Raw genomic sequence first — 19,833 nt, 5'->3', positions numbered from 1 at the left:
GTAAAAATGTAATGAGTAAAAGTAAAAAGTTAATAAAATAAATAGTGGAGTAAAGTACTGATACCAGAAAAATCTACTTAAGTACAGTAACGAAGTATTTGTACTCCGTTACTTCCCACCTCTGGTTAAAGTGCTACTAAATGCTCTGTTATCTGTTAAGATTTCAAACAATGCATCGCATTGAATGTGCAACAAATTGTAGACGGTTTGCATGTGACAGAATGATTACATACAAATAAGAACTGTATTTGATTTTGAAAAAAAAAATGCATTTGAAATGCACATAGCAAACAATGCGAGCTGGACAGTTTGTGTGTATTTATTTTACAGTTTAAGATACTTTTAAGCAAAAGGTATATATAATTTTATTTCCCACTTATTTGAAACATGGTTATTCAATTATGCATAAATTAACAATCAAAAACAAATACATTCTTTCATTTGCATCACATCTACACAGTAATAACAGCATTTAAGACCCACATATTATATATATAAGTCCTGAAGGGGTAAAACAAATAATTTTGATAACGAAGTATAGATATTAAGTTATGGCATGATGTCCATCACTTCAGAAAGTGTCCTTTACCACAGCACTCTTTTTCATTGTGTGTTTAAGCTGACCTCTGCACTGGTAGGGTAGTGTTGGACTACATCCTCCACTTCAATCACTTCCACCACAAGGTCACGGATTTCCTTGATGCAATCTAAAGGTCTGGCTGCTTCGTTTCTGAGATCTGCAGAGTCGTCAGTTACATTCACACTAGCATCCAAGATAGCTTCACACTTCACTATGAAGATGTCCTCAGGGTTAGAGCTGGCTGTTGAGGTTTCCAGTGTTGGCTCATCATCCTCGTTGCTGTCTTGCTCCTTCGATGTGCTCCAAGATAAACAATCATAAAAGTCCTGTGTCATGTTGCTGACTCTGAGCTCATAAATTGGAGCTCCGATAGAAGTAAGATCATCTACCAATAATTTGGTATCTCCAGTGTCGTTGTTGGTTTGCTCATCTAAAATAAGGGGTTGTACATCTAAACAGCTTGGCAGAACCTGAGAGGTTTCGGCTTTACTCTCTGCTGAGATAAAATTGAGACTTGACAGAGTTTCATTTTGTAGGACTTGTCCCATAGGCCTTGTCTCTCTCTCGGGTGGACAAGCTTGGCATGGTGTCTCATTGGCTACAGTTTTTATTGGGTTTGGTACAAGTTCAAACAATGTATGAGATGCAGGCTTAAGTGCAGGTTCTGTATTTGAGATAGATGGGTTAAGTAAGGTCTCTGGGTTTATATCGAGTAACAAAGGAGGCCCTGAGTATGTTTTCTTCCCCAAACTCTGAGTGGTCTCATGTGCAGGAAATCTGGCTCGTATCTCAGTTGCTGCATTAAAAGGAAAATCTGACCCTTCATTATCCTCCAGTTTGCGCTCTTTAGTAGCTTCCAGAACCTCCTCCTGATGGGCCATGATTACCTTCTGCTCAATCATCTTCTCAGCCATAATTGTATTTTCACCAATAGGTACCTTAGTAAGCTCTGGTTGTACATGATCTTCTAACTGCTGGGCTACAATTACCTCTTGCTCCACCTTCTTCTCAGCCAGGACTGGGATTTTATTAGTAGTTACCATAATAATCACTGATTGTGCATTCATCTCAACCGCTTCCTCCTGGATCTTGATGACCTCCTGCTCCATTCTCTTCTCAGCCAGGACTGTTTTTTCATCAAAAGGTATCTTAATCAGCTCTGTTTGTGCATGTGCTGGAACCTCTTCCTGATGGGCCATGATTACCTTCTGCTCAATAATCTTCTTAGGACGTACCTCAGTGAGCTCTGGTTGTGCATGTTCTTGAACCTCTATTATTTGGGCCTTAATTCCTTTTAGCTCAACCTTCTTCTGAATCAGCACTAGGTCTTCATTAGTGCACTGGGTTTCCTTCAGCAATGGGGAGGGTGGTAGAACATTGCCCACTTTTGTGGATGTGCTGGTGTAGTCTGGGCTGCCAGGGGGAGTGAAGTACATGCTGGAAACACTGAAACGATACCTGGACTCCATGAATAAGTTGTACTTCTGCATACTTGCTGCTTCCTTCACCACTGTAAAGGAATAACGGTTAATCATTTAGTCAGAGTTTAGGATTATGATTCCTAATTTGAATAGAACATCAGCCATCATTTGCTTGCCTTTGCTAACGTCCTTCTCTAGCATTTGCTCCAGTATGTCCTCGTAGACATTCTCCACGTTGATGAAATCGACATAATCAGCAAATATGTACTGTTCAAAGTTCGGTAGTTCCTACAGAGAATAGGAAATATTTTAACTCTGCTACATCACACATCCAACCACACTGGAAGTGAGATACAGCATTAAAAACATACATCATTATTAAATGTTTCACATAAAACTGTAAATTTTAGCTCTACCTTTTTGAATGTAGGAGCCAGAAAAGCTTTGAGCCTAGGTAAAGTGATGCTGAGCAGAGCTTCTTGGAAAATCCTCTTTCTCTGTGTACTGCTGTCATAGTCATATTGCTGGTGGATACACAATATATATATATATATATATATATATATATATATATATATATATATATATATATATATATAGTTATACACAATGATTCGCTGATTTCATTTTCTTTTTTCAGTTGCATTGAAACGTTTCTCAGAAACGACTTGTTCAACCTCAACATCATGTCGTCACTTGTGTACATCATAAAAGCAAATTTTGGTTGCTTTGAACAATTTGCGAATGGTACATTCATTTAATTGATTGTGTACAATTGCCTACAACTATTTCAGTTGTTTATGTCATGCTGATAAAAATGTATTATTCTGATTAACCAATTATTATACAGATCAACCAATGATCAACCAATTCTCTAAAATATTGTAAGTCAAATGTAATGAACCTTTAATTGGCGAGAGTATAAAGACCGAATGATTTCAGTGCATTTTCAATCATTGTGATCCAAACCGTAGTTTACATCTGGAAACACTGACATTTTGACGATCTTGTTTGTTATCACTGACCAAATGACTTGTTATCCTGATGGCAATGAGATGTTAATTGACACAAACACATTTGTAGGTACTTTTGCAGCTAATCTATTGTGTGCTTCTGTTTGTACTAACTGTTTTGAGATGTGCACTTACTAGTTTGCAAATATTAAGAATGATAAATACAACAAAATAAAATGATACGATCGGCATAAAAACCAGCATGGTATTTTCTAAATATAATAATAAACGTGAAGCCACTGTGTTGTATTTTGTTTATTTTGCTAGTTTAGGGGTTTGAATTTAGCGCTAATGTATTATGTTTTAGCGGCCGGAGCCCCTTTAAGAAGGTAGTGGATGGAGGTAAGATGGAGGCATCATGACACACATCAAAAGTCATAGACGAATGTGGTGGAGAGAATCCGGTAATTTTCCAAAATAAAACATCGTTCAGAATCAGCTAATAAATAAAACGGAAATATTGTAAGTTATGTATTCTTTCTGTGCGGCCCGATACCAATTGACCCACGGACCGGTGCCGGTCCGCAGCCCGGGGGTCGGGGACCACTGCTGTATGCCACATGAAATACAGAGCATTGATCTTGGATATTGGTGTATGTGAGTGAGAGTGTACATGTCCGTGTGCTCACCTTTAACACCCTATTTTTGGCTTTTACCATGAGATCTAATAGGTTGTTGTTGTCTTGGGGAGACTTGTTCAGAAGTAGTCCAAAGGTGTATTCCACATTGTCTACCAGCTGAATTCACAAACATGAATGTTTTTTTTTTAAAGAGTTGGGGCATTTGTCATTTCAGCAAAAGTTGTAAACATCAGTTTTAAAAAAGGCTACAGGTAGTTACTGTATGTCTAAAAATTGGGGTCAAAAATGCTGTATGTACTGTACACATTTCTATATATATATATTTTTATGGTTTTAGATTTTTATATATACAGTATATTTTTTGAATTGACATACAAACAAATGTAAGGGTGTATTGTACTTATACCTGTTGTATATCAATCTGTGTGCTGTGCTCCAGGCCTCTGCAGTTAGAATAGCTGAACTCTTGTATATTATCCTTCAGTCCACTAACTTTCTCATAACAGCTCTGTAAGTCTGGTTTACTCATCGCTACCCAATTCTACGACAAGAATGTTCATTAAATAAGATTCTATTTAGCATAGGCTTATTGAAATATACAATTAATGGGCAAGCATATGGATTTGATCATTTTAGGTAAGTAAACATAAAAACAAAACAAAAAACTTCCACTCCCAATAAAATATGACATACTTGAATTAAAAAAAATTGTATAAATGGGGTATCACCTCACCTGTTGGAGATCTTCTCTGGTCATGCCCTCTTGATAAACCTGGCACAGGTGCTCCATCATGCTCTCGCTGACCTGCCGTGCTTCCCCAAAGCCCAGGCTGATGGGCCCCATTATCTCCTCCAGCACAGCACTGAGGCGAGGCTCTATGTGTTGTTTGCAGTACTGGGTAGCCAGCTCAGCTACCATGTCTGTTAGAGTGGGAGTCCAGAGGATTTATTTCTTGCTGATCTTGTTCGGTTATTAAGACAGATGTATGCTGAGATTTCACTAGTGATATTGGACGGCATTATCATTCGGTTCACTTGCGGCTGTTATGTGCGATTAGAGACAACAATAATAAGGTTCAGCAACGCATAATATACACAAACTTGAAAACAATAACAGTTACATTTGCCATTTCTGAGGCACACCACAATTAAGACGACCTTTATTCGATTTTGATGCGGATCATCCTAGTCTTTCTGATGGCAACATGCTGGTGCTGTCATTGGTGGCTGCTGAATGTGGAACAGGATGCTATCTGCAATTATCTGAGTAGATATGTAACACTGTATATAAAGTCCTTCTGTGAAATATATATATTTGAGGTGGTATCAAACATTTTCGAGACTAGTTTTGTAACATGCCAACAGATAGCAGCTCAAGGCTGCACACACAGTCACAGGGAGCACCAACCTTTGTAAGTCAGTGTGTCAAAAAAAGATCGTCATTTTCACACCCACCCTACTCGCCAGATTTGGGTCCTGTGGACTTCGCCCTCTTCCTGAAGATGAATATCCAGCTCAAAGGTCGCCGGTTTGACACTGCTGCTTAGATCCAGCGCTAATCATAGAAGGCGTTTGACACGCTTCGAAAAGAAGACTTTCAGAAGTGGCAGGAGCGCTTGCTGTGCAAGGTGACTATTTTGATTTTGATAGTGTGTAAACTTATGTAAATAAAGTACTTTCTTCCAAAACAGTGCTAGTCTCCAAACTTTTTAATACCACCTCGCATAAATCGAAAAATTGATGACTTCTGTGAAGATTTTATTTTAGATGCTATTGACTAAATGGGATTCTGACAGACATTAATAAATGCATTTTTAGTATGTACGTTTCATATCCCATAATAATAAAAACCATAGGTTATGACTATTAGAAACCATTAGAAACTATTAGAAATGAATTTATTAGAGGGACAGCGCATGTAGGACGTTTTGGAGACAAGGTGAGGGAGGCGAGATTGAGATGGACATGTGCAGAGGAGGGACATGAGGTACATGGGTAGGAGAATGCTGAGGATGGAACCACCAGGAAGAAGGAAAAGAGGAAGGCCAAGGAGGAGGTTTATGGATGTGGTGAGGGAAGACATGCAGGTAGTTGGTTTAAAAGAAGCAGATGTAGAGGACAGGGTGGATGGAGACGGATGATCCGCTGTGGCGACCCCTAATGGGAGAAGCCGAAGAAGAAGATAGGTCTCAAACAATACAGCGTACAAATTAGATACACTGACACCTTGCTACCATAAATGGCGTAATAAATTACAGTTGTTCAATATGTACTATATTATGAGTATATTGTGTGATCATACTGAGAGTATTGATTGGACACTTGCAATTACAGTTTTGCAAAAATGCATAATGCTGCAATAATGCATATTAACATTGTGGGATCCCCAGATAGAATGTTTACAATTAAAGTTCATAATTCATAAGCAGTGTACATTAAAAAGGGGGGTGTTACCTCTGAGCTTACTCTCCAGAAAGGCTCGGGAGCTCATGATCTGATCCATATTTGAGCACATAAGTGCTTTCTGCTGCATGGTTGCCTCCCTGCACTCGTTGTTCAGAGCAGCCATGCCCTCCATGAAAGTCTCCTGCACCACATTATATACTGCCTCAACTGTCTGTGGGTCAGAAACGAGGTGATGATTCACAAGCATGTAATGCATCTGTGGTATGTTAATGCTACACCCTAACCGTGCTTCTTCGGAATTCCCCAATTAGAATCAAGTCGTGTCAGGTTTTAATGCCATTCCAGCAACTTGTACAGTCAGACACAATGTAGTACATTGATGCAGAGGTTGCCAATTGTATTAGAATCACCATGCGATTCTTATCACATTCATCAGGTGAACCTTTTGTAGGTATACAACTGTTGACTGTGTGACTCTGTGCTGTCTATCACAGAATAGGACTGCCAAAGGAAAACTGCTGACCAGATAAAATATTTGGTGAGTCTTGGCAAGTAATCTGTAGCAAACACTCTGCTGACTACTATCTTTGTGGCCTGACTACAGGAGGTCACTTTACAATGCAGCAATAACATTCAGCTTGTTCTGTTTTAATCCCAGTAACATTAATGTGAATAAATCTTTTGCACCAATATCACACTACTACAATACTACTGTGAGTTATTACTGTGCTGACACTGTAATATTTACAATTTAATAGCATAGTCATCTTCAGCTTATACTGATGATTTCGTTGCTTCTATACCCTATTGAATCATCAACATCATGTGCAAAAAGAGTTAAGGAATTTACACAAGACTACGGGACAAAAACAATGTACAAAATTGTTGCAGTTGCAGAAATCAATTGATTGAACCATGCCACTAAAAATGTTGGTCCCCCCCTCCCCAGTTTGCAGCTTGTGCAGATGGTTACTAGCACAAGATCGACAAATTTTAAGTCTGAAATATCACTTAGTGAGAAGGAAATGTCTTTAAATACATTTGAATATTACAGTTAGGCTTGTTTGAGGTGATGAAAACAATATTGGCACTCACAGCAAACCACATTCTCTTCTTCTCCATCTTTTTGGCCTTCAGGCAAGAAAGCAAGTCTTTCTCTTGAGATGGCAATAAATCCGCCATGGTTAGATTAGTCAGCACCTAGCAGTACAGAGGAGTAGGTTTAGGGATTCGGAGTAATACAAGACACAGCATCCGAATACAAAATGACTGGAATGTTGTTTATAATACTAATTTATACATAACCTTGCTGTTCTTTTATATGAATCCTTGTAGATATATTTTCAAAGACATAAGTTCTTTGGTATAAGCTGTATATAAACTATAACCTATATCCTAGTCTCTAAACAGTCAGATTCAACATTGTTTTCACATTATTCATTATTGTAGAGATGATTTTGTTTGTGTTTAAGATGTTGGTTTCTGTAAGGCAGCTAAAACACAACATGTTTTTATTTCTCTTGCAAACTGACTTAAATTCTATAAAGAAAATGCATAAATTAAAAAAGCTTAGTTCAAATATTATTGATTATGATTGTACTTATTTAAACTGGTCTGGGAATGTACATTTGTCGTGTGTGCACGTATAATAGGCCAAAATTATAACATGGATTAAAAATGTGTTTCCTAAATCATACTATATACCTCTAATAGCTCGTACCTGCACATCGTTGCCTATCATCATATCCCATGATTCATAGTAGCCCTTATCCTGCCTGTAAAGCTGAACAGCTTTGATGAAGGCCTGCACTTCGAATGTCTCCTTTTTTAAGAAGTCTGTAAGGAGGCGAGTGAGATGAGTGAGAAAAAAGGGCACAATTTGGGCACATTTAGGAAAAAATTTAAAATAAATAAAATATTTGCATATTACAAATGCATTTTTAATTATAATATAATTATAATATTTATTATATTGTATTGTATTCAGGCCCCTGACCAATGAACTCATATTACTGAATTACAAAGGACACATTGAAATTTTTTTCTGTTCTATATTTTATTTTAAAACACTGGAACTCAAAGTTTATTACTGTTAAGGTGACGTTTTTGTTGGGAAAAATATTATGTGAAAAGAAATTGCCTTAATGTTGATACAAATACTTTTCCATTGGCATCTATTTGTGCATCATTATAAAGTTTTAACATTTTCTGGATAAAAATTTAAAACCCCATTGGTGGAAAATTCAGTGGTCAGGTGGTGAATCTGAACAATATTTCAGTTTTCACAAAATTATACGTTCCCAATAAGAATAACAATGTCACCTAGTAATAACTAATTTTGAGTTCCAGTGTTCAAAATAAAACATTGAACTGAATTAAATGTCAAAGCACCATTTCTAATTCAGTAATATGGGATCATTGGTCAGATGTCTGAATACTTTTAAAAGACATTGCATAATTAATTGAAATGAAAACAAATTAAATTAAAGATTTCCTTAAATAATTGTACAAGTATATAGCTACTGAAATGACTTTATATTAGTCATACATTTTAGAAAGTAGACTTTCTAAGGTAAGATGTTTTGTGATGTGATTCTTCCTATATGGTTAATACTTCCATATTGCAGCTATGATGTTACCTTGATTCTGGTGGCGAATGCAGTCAGATAAAACAGACATAAACTTGACATGTTTGGCCTCCTGGAAGAAGCAGAAGTAGTGGTCTCTTTGGTATGGCAGTCGGAGGTACACGGGAAACTGGCCTGGCATTCCCACCACTGGAGGAGCAAAGTCTTCTTTCACATCTTTAATACAAACCACAGTACTCAGAACAGAATCAGAATTAGTCTGGCTTTTATAGTATTGTAACATATAGTTTTTAATTATCTTTCTGTATGTGAAATATCCAGTATTTCTTTTAGTACATGTTCCTAAATTAAAGCATTAAAACTTCACCTTACAGTCAAGTTACATGCTCTGCATATACTGTGTGTGTGTGTGTATATATATATATATATATATATATATATATATATATATATATATATATATATATATATATATATATATATATATATATATATATATATATATATATATATATATATATATATATATATATATATATATATATATATATATATATATATATCAAAGTAGCCACCTTTGCTTTGATTACTGCTTTGCACACTCTTGGCATTCTCTTTGAAGAACCTACAATATGACATATTTTCAGTTCACTTTTTGTTATGTATATAATTCCACGTGTTAATTCATAGTTTTGATGCCTTCAGTGTGACTCTACAATTTTCATAGTCATGAAAATAAAGAAAACTCTTTGAATGAGAAGGTGTGTCCAAACTTTTGGTCTGTACTGTATATATAATATATAGAAACTTTTGGTCTGTACTGTATATATATATATATATATATATATATATATATATATATATATATATATATATATATATATATATATATATATATATTTGGCATAAAGAGCATGGTTTGAGGTAGCATCAATGATAAAAACCATAACCTGCACCGTCAATGGGCCCAATGTTTAGTCTTGATCACGAGAAAACAAAAATAAAAATATATATAATGCATGGTCGCTTAGAGTTCCGTACAAAAAAAAAATATTAATAAAACAAATATATAATTAAATAATAATAAAAATTTTTGATTTAATATAACTTTTTTTTTTTTTTTTTTTTCTACATTTTTGAGACTCAGATCCTGATTTTGCTCCACATACAACCTGAAGACATTACAATGGCAAAGCAACTCATCAGCCTCAATCTGAAACACATTAAATACACACAAATAGAACACTAATAATATATATAAAATGTAATTCTATGAGCCATGAATAACAGCGGATGTGTTATTAAAGGTGATATACGTATTTGTATAAGGCAATATTTGTTATAAATACTGCTGTCATATGATCATTAATTACTGGAAAGTTCTTGCATCATTCCTGACTCTATAGTGGTTTTGCTATGTCGCTGACTTGATACGAGTCTCTGACTTAATATGATTAGGGAACTGGGTATTGTCATTTGTTTACATACTTTTTTCCAGGTATCCAGGTGATCTGAGATGCTGCACGGTGGACTTCGGACCCATATTCAAGTGTGCATATTTGCACTGTCCTAATAGCTAAATAATCAAATATGGATAATAAAATACAACCCTGGTCTTACTTACTGTCAGTGTCAGTGAAGCATCTGTCTATCACTTCCATGTATTTCTCATCTGTGGTCAAAATAGTGCCTCCGGTAGTCAGCACCTTTAATAGTGGTGGAGTGCCTTTCGTAAAAGTCTGCACAAAAGAGATTAGTATATTAATGTGATCTAAAGTAACAAGGAATCTTTCATCCCTTGATTTTTAATTTTTAGAGGGGAAGAACTTGCCTCATAGCTCTCATGGTACTCCAGAGAGTAATTGGCTGAAACCACCACAAACCTCTCCTTCCATTTCCTGTTATCGCAAAAGTAGAGCACAGACTCCTGGTAAAGCACCTCTGTTTCGGGCGGTGGATCCTGGAGAAGAAATTGGGGGGAATTAATATTTGGAAAATTTTCTTCCATTTACACCCATTAAGCCTCAATGATGCATAAGCCAATGCTGTTTTACATTTCTAAAACGTTACCCGCTGTTTAAGGAGTTGAGTATGCTCCTGTTTGCGTTGAACCAACTCATCATGAACGTGGGAGAGAAAGGCCAGAGAGTATTGCTTCTTGTAGATAGGTGAAAAATTCCTCAGCTCCGTCTGCGCCCACTCTGAAAAACATACAAAACACACTACTAAACAGCTATTTAAAGCTTAAAAATAAATCTGCATTTCTGGAGGCACATCAAGAGACCATGCACGGACACTCACGTAGTTGCCCATCTTTATACTTGCAGATGATGCAAGTGGGTACATGTGAAAGTATAAATCAGCACTTGCTCACATTGTTCACACCATTGTTCATTTATTTATAGAGTCTGTTCCATACCCCCCCTGTCCTCTACATCTGCCTCTTTCACACCAACTACCTGCATGTCTTCCCTCACCACATTAATTAACCTCCTTAGTCTTTCTCTTTTCCTCCTTCCTGGTGGCTCCATCCTCAGCATTCTCCTACCGATATATATATATATATATATATATATATATATATATATATATATATATATATATATATATATATATATATATATATATATATATATATATATATATATATATATCAAAGTAGCCACCTTTGCTTTGATTACTGCTTTGCACACTCTTGGCATTCTCTTTGAAGAACCTACAATATGACATATTTTCAGTTCACTTTTTGTTATGTATATAATTCCACGTGTTAATTCATAGTTTTGATGCCTTCAGTGTGACTCTACAATTTTCATAGTCATGAAAATAAAGAAAACTCTTTGAATGAGAAGGTGTGTCCAAACTTTTGGTCTGTACTGTATATATAATATATAGAATCTTTTGGTCTGTACTGTATATATATATATATATATATATATATATATATATATATATATATATATATATATATATATATATATATATATATATATATTTGGCATAAAGAGCATGGTTTGGAGGTAGCATCAATGATAAAAACCATAACCTGCACCGTCAATGGGCCCAATGTTTAGTCTTGATCACGAGAAAACAAAAAATAAAAAATATATATAATGCATGGTCGCTTAGGAGTTCCGTACAAAAAAAAAAAATATTAATAAAAACAAATATATAATTAAATAATAATAAAAATTTTTGATTTAATATAACATTTTTTTTTTTTTTTTTTCTACATTTTTGAGACTCAGATCCTGATTTTGCTCCACATACAACCTGAAGACATTACAATGGCAAAGCAACTCATCAGCCTCAATCTGAAACACATTAAATACACACAAATAGAACACTAATAATATATATAAAATGTAATTCTATGAGCCATGAATAACAGCGGATGTGTTATTAAAGGTGATATACGTATTTGTATAAGGCAATATTTGTTATAAATACTGCTGTCATATGATCATTAATTACTGGAAAGTTCTTGCATCATTCCTGACTCTATAGTGGTTTTGCTATGTCGCTGACTTGATACGAGTCTCTGACTTAATATGATTAGGAACTGGGTATTGTCATTTGTTCACATACTTTTTTCCAGGTATCCAGGTGATCTGAGATGCTGCACGGTGGACTTCGGACCCATATTCAAGTGTGCATATTTGCACTGTCCTAATAGCTAAATAATCAAATATGGATAATAAAATACAACCCTGGTCTTACTTACTGTCAGTGTCAGTGAAGCATCTGTCTATCACTTCCATGTATTTCTCATCTGTGGTCAAAATAGTGCCTCCGTAGTCAGCACCTTTAATAGTGGTGGAGTGCCTTTCGTAAAAGTCTGCACAAAGAGATTAGTATATTAATGTGATCTAAAGTAACAAGGAATCTTTCATCCCTTGATTTTTAATTTTTAGAGGGGAAGAACTTGCCTCATAGCTCTCATGGTACTCCAGAGAGTAATTGGCTGAAACCACCACAAACCTCTCCTTCCATTTCCTGTTATCGCAAAAGTAGAGCACAGACTCCTGGTAAAGCACCTCTGTTTCGGCGGTGGATCCTGGAGAAGAAATTGGGGAATTAATATTTGGAAAATTTTCTTCCATTTACACCCATTAAGCCTCAATGATGCATAAGCCAATGCTGTTTTACATTTCTAAAACTTTACCCGCTGTTTAAGGAGTTGAGTATGCTCCTGTTTGCGTTGAACCAACTCATCATGAACGTGGAGAGAAAGGCCAGAGAGTATTGCTTCTTATAGATAGGTGAAAAATTCCTCAGCTCCGTCTGCGCCCACTCTGAAAAACATACAAAACACACTACTAAACAGCTATTTAAAGCTTAAAAATAAATCTGCATTTCTGGAGGCACATCAAGAGACCATGCACGGACACTCACGTAGTTGCCCATCTTTATACTTGCAGATGATGCAAGTGGGTACATGTGAAAGTATAAATCAGCACTTGCTCACACATTGTTCACACCATTGTTCATTTATTTATAGAGTCTGTTCCATACCCCCCCTGTCCTCTACATCTGCCTCTTTCACACCAACTACCTGCATGTCTTCCCTCACCACATTAATTAACCTCCTTAGTCTTTCTCTTTTCCTCCTTCCTGGTGGCTCCATCCTCAGCATTCTCCTACCGATATACCCCATGTCCCTGGTCTGCTCATGTCCAAACCATCTCAATCTTGCCTCCCTCACCTTGTCTCTAAAATGTCCTTCTAATAAACTCATTTCTAATCCTGTCCATCCTCATCACTTCCAACGAAAACCTTAACATCTTCATCTCTGCTACCTCCAGCTCCTCCTTCTGTCTTTTACTCAATGCCACTGTCTCTAAACCATACAACATTGCATGTCTCACCACAGTCCTATAAACTTTCCCTTTCACTCTTGCAGATACCCTTCTATCACAAATCACTCCTGCCACTCTTCTCCACCCACTCCACCCTGCCGGCACTCTTTTCTTCACTTCTCTAACACACTCTCTATTACTTTGCATTGTTGACCCCAGGTACCTGAACTCTTCCACCTTCTCCACGCAACTGCAGCACTCCACTGCCCTCCCTCTCATTCACACACATGTACTCTGTCTTACTCCTACTGACTTTCATTCCCCTTCACTCCAGTGTGTACCTCCACCTTTCCAGGCTCTTCTCAACCTGCTCCCTACTCTCACCACAAATCACAATATCATCCGCAAACATCATAGTCCAGGGAGACTCCTGTCTGACCTCGTTCGTCAACCTGTCCATCACAACTGCAAACAGGAAAGGGCTCGGAGCCGATCCTTGATGCAGTCCAACCTTAACCTTGAACCAGTCTGTCGTTCCTACTGCACACTTCACTGCTGTCACACTGTCCTCATACCTGTCCTGCACCACCCTCACATACTTCTCTGACACACCTGACTTCCTCATACAATACAACAACTCCTTTCATGGCACCCTGTCGTACGTTTTCTATAAATCCACAAACACACAATGCAACTTCTTCTGACCTTATCTATACTTCTCCATCAACATTCTCAAAGCAAATAAGGCATCTGTGGTGCTCTTCCTCGGCATGAAACCATACTGTTGCTCACAGATCGTCACCTTTTCTCTCAGCCTGAATTGCACTACTCTTTCCCATAACTTCATTGTGTGACTGATCAACTTAATTCCCCTGTAGTTACACATCTCCCTTATTGTTAATGATTGGTACCAGCACTCCATTCCTCAGGCATCCTCTCACCTTCAGAAGTGTTGTTAAACAATCTGGTTAAAAACTCCACTGCCATCTCTCCTAAACATCTCCATGCTTCTACCGGTATGTCATCTGGTCCTACCGACTTTCCACTCTTCATCCTCTTAATCGCTGCTCTCACTTCCTCTTTACTAATCCTATCCTCTTCCTGCTTCACCATCTCCACACCATCCAACCTCTCATTTTCCTCGTTCATCAGCTGCTCAAAATACTCCCTCCATCTTCTCAACACACTCTCCTCACTAGTCAACACATTTCCATCTCCATCCTTTATTGCTTTAACTTGCAGCACATCCTTCCCAGCTCAGTTCCTTCTAGCTGTCTCCCTTATCATTTCTGCAGTCATTGTCCAATCATCCAGCATCTCCTCACCACCACCGAGCCCTTGTCTGACCTCTTCCCTGAACCTCACACTGCAGTCTTCCTCCTTTAGTTTCCACCATCTTATTCTTCTTTCAGTCCTCACTCTTCTCCTCTTCTTCATTGCCTCCAAAACCATCCTACAGACCACCATCCGATGCTGTCGAGCTACACTGTCCCCCGCCAACACCTTACAGTCTCCAATCTCCTTCAGGTTGCATCTCCTACATAGAACATAGTCCACCTGTGTGCATCTTCCTCCACTCTTATATATCACCCTATAATCCTGCTTCTTCTTGAAATACGTATTTACCACTGCCATTTCCATCCTTTTAGCAAAATCGACCGCCATCTGCCCTTCCACATTCCTCACCTTAAAGCCATACCTACCCTTCACCTTCTCATCACCTCTGTTCCCTTCACCGACATGCCCATTAAAGTCTGCCCCAATGACCAATCATTCATTCCTAGGTACACCTACAATTTCTCCTTCTCCTCCATCTCACAGCCGACTTGTGGAGCATAGGCACTGATGATATTTATCACCACCCCTTCAACTTCCAGCTTCATGTTCATCACCCTATCAGAAACTCGATTTACCGCCACTACACTCTTACTGTACTCTTCCTTTAGAATTACCCCTACACCATTTCTCTTTCAGTAAACCTCAGTGTATATATTAAGTACATAATAAATAGAGACTAATGGTTGGGACATTGTTTAGATTGTAAATATACACAGAAGGCAAAACTTCTCATAAGCAAATCTCATAAACCCATATTCTATTCACAGTAAAACAAAAAAATATCAAATGTTTAAACAAAAATATATACAAATTTATGTCAAATAAATGGCATTTTAAATTTGATGGCTGCAACAGGTTTTTTTTTTTGACAGGGCCATGTCTTCTGTACGTATACATCTGGAATTGAGGAAACCAGTTGCTATATTTTTGTAAAAAAGTAATTTTGTCCCATATGTGTCTGATACAGGATTCTGGCTGCTCAAAAGTCCCGGGTGTTCTTTGTTGTATTTTTCATTTTACGATGTGCCGAATGTTTTTAAAAGGTGTGAAGTCTAGAGTGATGGCAGGTCAGTTCAGCACCTGGAATCTTCTACTATGAAGTCATGCTATTGTAATAGATGCAGTATGCATTGTCTTACTTAAATATGCAAGACCTTCCCTGAAAAAATACGTTTTCTAAATGGAAACATTTGTTGCACTAAAACCTGAATATACCGTTCAGCACTGATGCATCCTTTCCAAATGTGCAAGCTCTAATGCACTCCCATACCTTCAAAGATGCAGCTTTTTGGTGGGATGTGGTAGCTTAATGGGTAAGGCATTGCATTTTGGATTTGAATGTCATAAATTCACATCCAGCCACTCTTTCAGAGGTGTTTTGGTTGTGTTGAGTTTGGTTGTGTTGAGTTTTTGTTCAAGATGTCTGGCATTCTTGAGCAATGAAACCAGATGCAGATAGAAAATCTACATTAGGCATTCACGCCCAACTTGCAGGGCCAGTTCTGTGTTCACATACCTTACACGCATGGTTCACCTGTGTTTTAGAACCTCTACACACACCCACACAGAATTGCTCTTATACACAATATGATACACATATGATTGCTGTGTAATTGTTTTATATCCCATTCCACATTATTCCCAATATCCTGTTATAATAACCTCCACCCTTCTGGGAAGATGTTCCACTAGATTTTGTAGAGATTTGTGCTCATTCAGCCACATGGGTGTTAGTAAAGACAGGTACTGAGGTGAGGAGGTCTGGGGTGCAGTCAGCGTTCACATTCATCACAAAGGTGTTCACTAGGGTTTTTAGCTGTATAGCAGGAGATCTTCCCATCCCATGTAAAGCAAATCTTCATGAAGCTGGCATTGTTATGCTGGAATAGGTTTGGGTTCAAGTTCAAGTAAAGGAAAAAGTTCCTGCTACTGCATCCAAAGATATTTGTGTTCATCCAACTCTGTGGTAACAATTTGGGAAAGAACAAAAGTCAGGTGTCCCAATAATTTTGTCCCTATAGTGTATGTCAAGTAAGACTGGATAAAAAGCTCTCCATGTTTTTAACAATAAAATATCATGTGTATGTTCCTTTAAAGGGAACATTCTGATCATCCTCATGATTAAATGTTTTTCTTCTCATAGAAGTGCTCTCTCATTGTGGATCAAACAATGAGAGAGCACAAAACAAAGGTTTACTGAATTGTTTGGAAAAGGAAAATGTTGTGGCCCAATGTGTTAATATTCTCAACATGCCTGACTAAGAGAAAATCATCTTAAAGTAAAGATGTAACTTCCTGTAGAATGAAGAGATCTGTGTGAAGGTACCAAACCCCACTAAGACACTCTTAAGCATCATGGCGCTTATGTACCTATTTATATACTTAGTTTACAGTCATATAAATAAGATTATGTTTACAAGTGGAGGCTTAACATGACTTTTATTCATCTGTGGAATTATTTATTACAGTCTGTTTTCTCAGTATTCTGGTAAAAACATCTACCTCTTTCTGCAGGCATTTTTATAATTTTAATAACTCATCTAGAACACAATGGGCCCGTTTCGAAAAAAGGACTTCACTGCTGACTTGACCTTGAACGAAACAATGTGCAAATGTTGGCAAATGAAGCCTTACCTTTAATAAAGGTGTATTTATTGTCATCCAGAAGACTGGACGATGTTCCCATAATGGCGTATTAAGATATTCTTTCGCAAGGTTTTCTCAGGTTTGCTTCTCTTTAGCAAGCTTCATAACAGGCTCCTGTCACAATCTACTACAGCTGCACAGGTGAGCTTATCTGTAGTCCCATTTCTCAGCCTAGGTTACAGAGTGTTCGCATTCTGCCGCAGCCATGTGCCTGGGGGTGGAGTTACACCTAGTAGGCATCAACCCTGAGCTAGATTAAATATGGCATTTGGCTGCACAGACTGGAATCTCTGGTCCTCAAAAGTGCCACTGCATTACTTATATAATTAATAGAGCAATGATTTTCCACATTTCCATGATGCAAAACACTATACCCCAGTGTAGCTAGCTCTATGAAGATAAGGTTGGAGTGGAAGATCTACTGACTGCCAGAACCCCTCTAAACACCTTTAGGATAAACTGGAACACCAGACCCATCAGTATCTGATCACACTAATGCTTATGTAGCAGAATTATCACAAATTCCCACAGACACACACAAAATCTAGGAAGCAAGGAGAACATCTGATATGGGATATTAAACAAGCACGTATGTGAAGTCAGGTACTGATGTAGGTGAGATTAGAAGGCCTGACCTGTCAGTGTTTACATTCATCCCAAACTATTTGAGATTTGGAGCTCAATAGCAGGAGATCTTCCACTCCAACCCATGTAAAGCATGTCTTCATGGAGCTGGCTTTGTGCACAGGGGCATTGTCATGCAGGAATAGGTTTGGGTTTTCTAGTTCAATGGAAAAGATGTAATGCTACTACATTTTAAGACGTCCTATGCAACTGTGTGCCTCTAACATTGTGGTAACAGTTTGGAAAAGAACCAAATATGGCTGGAAAAGTCCCAGACAGGGGCCAGGGGAGCTCTTCGGGTGGCTGCTTAAAGGCTACACAAAAGATCTAAACTTAACTTAACTAACAAAGATATAAATCTTAATTTAACATACTTTATGCTGAGCACGAGTACATACTGAACATTGTCTGAGTATAAACAATGTAGAAAATCACCAAATCTAAAGTTATTCTAATGAACAATTAAATGCATCATAAACACTTTCAATGCAACTGAATAGAGCTAATGAAAATGTGACATTCAAATAATTCTTTTCCTCCTAAGATTGTTAGTCACTGTGACCCATTTGATTATATTATTGTTATATTGTTACTGTATTATTAATGTTTAACCTAGAATTGTTAATAAAATTAAATAAAAAACCCACCAATCTCTGTAAGTTTGTCCTGCCTTCATTATTAAAGTATGAAATTGTGGTTGAGTGTGGATTTTACTGATACCGATAGCTAGGTTGGATCGTACTTGTTAGCGTTTTTAAAATAGACCCTGGGTAAAAAAAAAATAACAACAAAAACCCAAATATAACACTCCATTTAAAATAGTACTGTATTCAAAAATTAAAAAAAATTAAAAAAATCTCTACTGCATCATGAAAATGTGCTATACTAAATAAATATAAATATATGAATTATATTATTAAATATTGATAAAAAAATTAAACACGCATTCAAAATTAAACAAAAAGTAACACTAAGTAAATCAAAACACTTACATCCAAAATAAATAATAAAGACAAGTCAAATAATCAGTACGTGGCGTGAGGGATTCACCTCTAGAGGCCGCCCTCGTACTGTATAACATAACCCGGAAAAACTAGGTATAGATTTTTGCCTATAGCTGATAGTTCCAGCAATGAAGCGCCAGTGCCGATTACTCTGCAAAATACAATGAATTGGTCGACCTCTAGTACAAAAGTAAAACTGCAAGTGATTCTGGCTTTTGTAGAATATAGTAGACCTGCTGTTCAGTTTTATTCTCACTGTCTAACCAAATCAATGTGTCCTGACCAGACTGGCCTCCTGAAACCTGGCAAATTGTAAAATTTAAATTAAAAAAGAAAGGGGAGGTTCAGGTTGTCCAAATATGTTCTGAATTTGCTGTAGGTGTGTTTTATAATAATAATCTCAATGATATAATTAACATTTTGAATACCTAGGTGGAAGATAGATGAACCCAGATGAACCCAGAATGCAAAGAGGGAAAAATACAAACATGAACGTTACAAATCAGTTCATTTGATGTTATAGCACCATTTTAATAAAAAAACAAAACAAAAACAAAACAACAACTATAATACAAAACTATATTGTGTTTGTGCAACTTGCACAAAGCATTACCTGCATCTGTGAAATGATTTGATTTGATAGAATTTGACACAGTTAATCTAGTTTGGCCACATTTCTCCTGAAAGAAAGTTTTTTTTTTTTTTAATCGCAGTCCTACGACAAACAGTTCTGAGTTTTGTTTCGTTTTGCGTAAGAGGAACGTACACCACGAGATACCATCTCTTCGAGTTAAAGTTTTCACCAAAGCCTGTCATTAGGAGGATCTTAGTTA

At 37.1% G+C, this 19,833-nt stretch overlaps 1 protein-coding gene across 1 annotated transcript; it reads right to left on the bottom strand.

Moving 5' to 3' along the window:
- niban1a (niban apoptosis regulator 1a) lies at positions 1–17,550 on the bottom strand. The gene is made up of 14 exons (XM_046835902.1): positions 17,361–17,550; positions 10,660–10,790; positions 10,421–10,549; positions 10,214–10,328; positions 8,641–8,805; positions 7,722–7,837; positions 7,097–7,201; positions 6,050–6,212; positions 4,329–4,516; positions 4,002–4,136; positions 3,485–3,751; positions 2,418–2,525; positions 2,178–2,289; positions 1–2,090 (listed from the first exon to the last, which is right to left on the bottom strand). The coding sequence occupies exons 1-14, from the start codon at positions 17,410–17,412 to the stop codon at positions 604–606; spliced, it is 3,273 nt and encodes a 1,090-aa protein (XP_046691858.1). The 5' UTR covers positions 17,413–17,550; the 3' UTR covers positions 1–603.
- Between the last annotated feature and the right edge of the window lie 2,283 nt (positions 17,551–19,833).

Source organism: Silurus meridionalis, chromosome 23 (genome assembly GCF_014805685.1).
Source record: "Silurus meridionalis isolate SWU-2019-XX chromosome 23, ASM1480568v1, whole genome shotgun sequence".
Taxonomy (NCBI): Eukaryota; Metazoa; Chordata; class Actinopteri; order Siluriformes; family Siluridae; genus Silurus; species Silurus meridionalis.
The sequence above is the reverse complement of the archived record's forward strand: the minus strand, read 5'-3'. Positions and strand labels throughout refer to the sequence as shown.

What these genes read in the sequence shown, in the direction of transcription:
- niban1a (XM_046835902.1), bottom strand. Translation starts at nt 17,412, where the DNA reads ATGGGAACATCGTCCAGTCTTCTGGATGACAATAAATACACCTTTATT. An exon ending in AGTACCATGAGAGCTATGAG is followed by an intron (nt 10,329 to 10,420) that starts GCAAGTTCTTCC and finishes TCTTTTGTGCAG; the next exon opens with ACTTTTACGAAAGGCACTCC. An exon ending in CATTCGCCACCAGAATCAAG is followed by an intron (nt 7,838 to 8,640) that starts GTAACATCATAG and finishes GCCTCCTTACAG; the next exon opens with ACTTCTTAAAAAAGGAGACA.